The following is a 5,990-nucleotide window of genomic DNA, read 5'->3' as shown; positions in this document are numbered from 1 at the left end:
AATTTGAAAACAGTTACAACAGTAACATCAATAATAACAACAACAACAGCAGCAGCAAAGAAAGGCTGCACCCAGCTCTCATCCCCCTTAGTCTAACACTGCCCGCCCCGCTTGGTCTTAGACTCTCGACCACCCCTGTCTGTAGGCGGTGGTGCAGTGTATTTGGGCTTGGTAACAAGCTTAGTCCTTATAACATCTCGGTGAATATGCTCTTCTTCATGGGTGGTGATGGGGCCCGGGAGCGGGGGGAGGGGGGAGGGGGGAGGGGCAGGGTGCAGGTGTTAATGTGGAGCACGCAGCTTGGGTCTCTTCAGAGGCTGGTGTGGGGACTGCAGGGGGAGTGCCAGTTTATTCTGTCAATGGCGCATGGACTGGGTGTGCTCCCTTATTGCAGCAGCTAACTCACACATGCCCTCCCTCATGGCCTGTGTCATTGCCAGTGTCGTCCTTTCCACAACCTCTGACATTCCCTCCCTCATGGACACTATTCCCTCACTGATGTTCCCCGACATCGTTCCCATTTTCCGTGCCTTTACTGTTACCTCTCCCGACAGTCCTGCTACCTCATCACTCACCCCACTGATGCTGTCCACGAGTGATCGGGTATGGTCAATGCTCTCCCCACTCAATGCCATGATCTCAATCACATCTATTGCATCCTACATGTCAGGAGAGCATAGTCGATTTCTCCTTCCCCTCACCCCGGGTCTGCCTCACGGCACCCCCCAGTGGGAGGCGCAGGCAGGGACGGTGGGGCCCTGGCTGTTCCATGCTGTGTCCTACCACCACTGGGACCCGCAACCTCGGACGGTGGGGCCCTGGGTATTCCATGCTGCGTCCCACCACCACTGGGACCCGCAACCTCGGACGGTGGGAAACCATGAAATGTCGCACCAGGACTCAAACCACTATTCACGGAAGGGGCTCCCAATGCCTACTCCATTAGCGCAACCTCCTCAAGATTCAGTACAACAGTGTCCCCTTCATTCAGCTCCATCCCCTCCCCCTGCCCCCCATGTTGGTCTGGAGGGTTGGCTTGGAAGTTGCTCTCGTGCTCAGGCTCGTCCGTGTCTGAATCTTCTTCTGGATCTTCACGATTGGCATCAGGTTCTGCAAAATATAACAGAACAGTCAAATGGTTAGCAGCAGAGGAGGGGGCAGGATGGGTGGCATGAGTAGCCTCACACGTGGCAGGCCAGGCAGCAGGTTGATTTGAAGCGCCATGAATTTTCAGGACTTACCCTCTCCCTCGCATGTGGGCCCAGCTTGTGCAGTACTGATTGTTTTTCTCCAGGTAGGACCCATCAAAGCAGCAACCCTCTCTTCCAAGGGTGTCAGTTGGTGCAGATTTGGCGGGTCTCCTCCTTTTCCCTTTTGTTGTGAGACAATTTCTTCTGCAAAGATGAAAATGCAACTTTTTAGCGAGGCTGTGTTTCTGTTGGGTGGGACATATACAGCGGGTCACATTTATAATTGCAATTGCATTGAATAAATGATAATATTACTTACACTAACTGCTTGACCAAGGTCGTGCCATTCCTTTTTACACTGGCTTCCAGATCTCTTGGTGTTCACCAATGCGCAGAAATCTACTGCAACTTGATTCCAGCGCATCTTCATTTCGATGGGTGGCACTTTTGTGCGACCTCTGCTGGTATTCAGCTCCTGCCATCTGTTCTCAATGATATTAACTAGTATCTCCACTTCGTCATGCAAGAAATTCTTCGTTCTTGCTGCATTGCTGCAGCTGCAGCTGCTCTGAGACACTCAGCACTTTTCCAATGCTCTTCGACCCACAGTGATATTTCCAAACACACATTCCTTATTTTGCATGCAGCAATGATTTTCAGAAATACAGCACTCCTTCTGACACTTTTGCAAGCATGCAGCACTGATATTAACAAACAGAGCATTGCTTCTTGAATTCAGCAATTAATTTTGTTCCACAGCACTCCTTCAGGCACCAAAACACATGCAGCTACGTATCTCTTTAAAAATGGCCAATTGCCAACTTTCAGCGCTACTGCGCATGCGCGGACATCGGCACCGGACTCCACTGTGCATGTGCAGACATCCCGGCACTGTTTTCGGCGCAGCACGCTGGCTCCACCCCCAACTCGATTGGCCATGCTGCACGACCACAGGGAGGAGGCCGGATAGCGGCTAAAGTGGGGAGGAATTTTTTTTGACGCACTTCTGAACGGAGAAAAGCGGCGCATCTCCGGTAAGTGCGCTGAAAAATGGGGTGGGCCAAAATTGAGCCCTTCGTGTGTAGATCTTCTTGATGTCAGTGCTAAATTTGCCTTTTGCGAGTTTGAACGTGTTGCCCCCTCCTCCATTTGGTACACTGTCACAGAGTAATTTGGAATAAGGCTCCAGATTTACCTCTCTATACCATTTACTACCTTATGAATGTCTTTGTCATAGAGGAATGTCGCTGTGGGTCACATAGTTGCACACCGGCAAGACAAGTGAGCCACATTTAAAGTTTAATTGAATGTTCCCCATTAATTTGCAAATCTAATAAATCTTGACATAGATTTAGGATTTATCCACCGATGAAGGAGCAGCTACGAGAAGGGTGAAGGGGTAACCTAATAGAGGTCTTTAAAATTATGAAAGGTTTTGATAGAGTGGATACAGAGAGAATGTTTCCACTTGTGGGGAAGAGCATAACTAGAGGCCATCAATATAAGATAGTCGCCAAAAAATCCATTGGGGAATTCAGAAGAAAATTCTTTACCCGGTGAGAATGTGGAACTCGCTACCACAGGGAGTGGTTGAAGCGAATAGAATAGATGCATTTAAGGGGAGGCTAGACTAGCATATGAGGGAGAAGGGAATAGAGGGTTATGCGGATAGATTTAGACGAGGAAAGATGGGAGGAGCCTCGAATGGAGCATAAACACCAGCCTGGACTGGTTGGGCCGAATGGTCTGTTTCTGTGCTGTACATCCTATGTAATCCTATGCAATATGGCGTTTGGAATCTTTAAACCTGCATCATTCAAGTAAGAGAAACAAAGAGAGAAAGCAATATAACTGCAGGCAGGAGCAGAGTTGTTGGGGTTTCATTAATTGCCAGTGGTTGCAAGTCACATATGTCCTGCCAGGGCAAAGTTAATCTGCAAGGTTCCTTCTCATTCTCTTTCTTTCAAGACTGAAATTATTTGTTTCTCCAGTCTTTTCACATAACTTAAACATCTGAAACAAGTCGTTAATCATGTGGCTCTTCTCTGCACTGGCACTAGGACTTAAATATCATCTTTGTCTCTCAGCGACTTGAACTGAATTCAGTATTCCAGTGTGGCCTGACAAGGCCACCACACTATTTAAACAAAGGTTCCTCTGATGTGTGCTGTTCAGATCATGTTGTGCAGTATTCCATTTGCTTTGGTGATTGCTGATCTACAATGATTGGACTTGTAAGCACCAAATTCACTGAGGCCTTTGCTTTTGATTTCACTATACCTATTTCAACATCATTCATGGAGTATATACGTTGCCCCTTTCAATGGGGCCAAATTTCATCCCCTCTTGCCATGTAGGAACATTGCAATAAAAATAGCAGCGCAGCACTTACTATCCCATCCCTACCAAATTCTGGGTCTCTGCCACTGTGTTGGCAGCCTTCAAATGGCCAACAAAGGTATCCACCGGAAATAGGCAGCCCATGGAAATAGGAGTCCTATGATGACAATTGGATCGTGGCGCAATCTTGAAATGCTAATCCTGGGAAGTTGCCTCTCCCAGGAGACCACATGGTTACGGGTGGGGTGGAGTGTATATATTGTGATGCACAATGTATTGCAATTGTGTGGGACAGGCTCGATGGACCAGATCGTCTTTTCCTTTTCATTCATTTTTCGTATATTGGTATGTTTCGTATGGCTGCAGTGTGAAATATGCATGTTCTGCCCATTGGCACTTCAAGTAGAGCTGCTGAACCAGCACGCAGGACACTGCGAAAAACTGAAAAACAATGTTTGTAAATGATTTTAAGGCTCCCTCTGGACTCACAAAGTGTCAGTTCCCCCACCTCTGCCCCCAACCCCCACTTGCCCGACACTTCACCTGGCATTGTCTGTTCAGATTAGCAAGATGATCCAAACACGTGACCATCTCACAGACGGATTGTGACTGCAGCCCAACTACAAGAAAGGTTCGGTCCTCAAACTGCTTCCAGGAGGTGGTTGGCAGCCTCGCTCTACCTGTGACCCACCTGATCAACATCTACCCCAATAACTTAAATTGATCCACGTTATATTTCACCTCTCAGTATTCCACTTGCTTTTTTATTTTATCCAACTCTTCGGAGCTGCTGGTTGCCTCTTCAGATTCATCTGCTCCAATTCGTTTGGCACTGTATGAGAATTTAACCTCTTTTCATTTCATTATGTAAATTGTTAATGTAAATTAGAAACAGTTGGGATCCCAACGCTCAGGATACACTTCGTCCTATCCCAACGTCATCGCCCTAAAAAATGCATGGTACTTTGTACCTTTCAGCCAATCGAACAGCTAAACGATTTAACAATTCAAATGCTAATAGACATCGGCATAATCAGAAAATACATTTTGAATTCTATAGTAAGGCACAACAAAATTGTGTTTTAAAACACTTTGCTTTAGGGACAAGAAAATGATTGCTTCTTACACTCGGTACTGCTCACATTTAGAAATGTAGAAACATAGAAAATAGGTGCAGGAGTAGGCCATTCTGCCCTTCGAGCCTGCACCACCATTCAATAAGATCATGGCTGATCATTCCCTCAGAACCCCTTTCCTGCTTTCTCTCCATACCCCTTGATCCCCTTAGCCATAAGGGCCATATCTAACTCCCTCTTGAATATGTGGTTTGTTCTGTCAGGACAGCGTGGAGTTTTACTTGGAGCTGGTGTACTTGGTCACGGCATGCTTGGCCAGCTCCCCGGGCAGCAGCAGGCGCACGGCGGTCTGGATCTCCCGGGAGCTGATGGTGCAGCGCTTGTTGTTATGGGCCAGGCGGGAAGCCTCACCCACGGTGCGCTCGAAAATATTGTTCTCAAACGAGTTCATGATGCCCATGGCCTTGGAGGAGATGCCGGTGTCGGGGTGAACCTGCTTCATCACTTTGTAGATGTAGATGGAGTAACTTTCCTTCCTCGACTTTCTGCGCTTCTTGCCGCCCTTCGCTGAGGGTTTAGTGATGGCTTTCTTGGCGCCCTTCTTCGAAGCTGGTTTCTTCTCCTCAGGCATCGTCTTGTTCAGTCAGGCACAGACTGTCAATTATTCTGACATAACTCTGCACGCCAGGATATCAGAATATTTTCTTTTACATCGAGTACACCAGGCACTCTATCGGTTAGAGTTTCCCTAACCGGTTTTTCTGGCGCCCTCACCCGAGGTGCGCCGTTTTTGTCCGGCTCCAAGCGCGCCGAAAAAAGATGTCGGCATTCTGCCCGCTCCCCAGCCTCTCTTCGGTCGTGGCGCAGCGTGGGCCAATGGATTGGGGGCGGAGCTATGTCCCGGCGCTAGAGTCTGCGCGCAGGTGCAGTAACTCCTGGCAGGCCGTTTCTGCAAACGCGCGCTGTAGGCTGTGTAGGAGGGGGCCTGAAGCACGCCATCCCTAGCCCTGGCTGAATGGGCTCCCTCGTCAGTGGCCAGAGCGTGCTCTGCAGGTGTGTCAACTCTGACCTGATTGTAAAACTCCTGAAGGGTTTCTGGGGGTCTGGGTTTGTAACTCTCGACCAGATGAACCGAGGTTTCTCGCGGGTGTTTGATGCCATGCCGGACATCAGTCTCGACGTGCCAAACTCTTACAGGACTCTAAAAGGGTTTGTGGACCATTGTCATCAGTAAGCGGTCATCACCTAAGCCCTCCAAGATCGGTGCCCCAAACGTGAAACCAGGCCCTCTGTGAGCGAGGACGGGAGTAACCGCGCCGCAGCCCAGTAAGCGGCCCCGACAGCAGGAACAGATGCACGTGAGCAGAGGGAACATCCACCGTAT

At 48.8% G+C, this 5,990-nt stretch overlaps 1 protein-coding gene across 1 annotated transcript; it reads right to left on the bottom strand.

Moving 5' to 3' along the window:
* Window positions 1-4,883: 4,883 nt before the first annotated feature.
* On the bottom strand, window positions 4,884-5,237 carry LOC139275904 (histone H2B-like). The gene has a single exon (XM_070893126.1). The coding sequence runs from the start codon at window positions 5,235-5,237 to the stop codon at window positions 4,884-4,886; it is 354 nt and encodes a 117-aa protein (XP_070749227.1).
* Between the last annotated feature and the right edge of the window lie 753 nt (window positions 5,238-5,990).

The sequence above is a fragment of the Pristiophorus japonicus genome, chromosome 11, assembly GCF_044704955.1.
Source record: "Pristiophorus japonicus isolate sPriJap1 chromosome 11, sPriJap1.hap1, whole genome shotgun sequence".
Taxonomy (NCBI): Eukaryota; Metazoa; Chordata; class Chondrichthyes; family Pristiophoridae; genus Pristiophorus; species Pristiophorus japonicus.
Note: the sequence above shows the minus strand (reverse complement) of the source record. Positions and strands in the feature narration are given on the sequence as shown.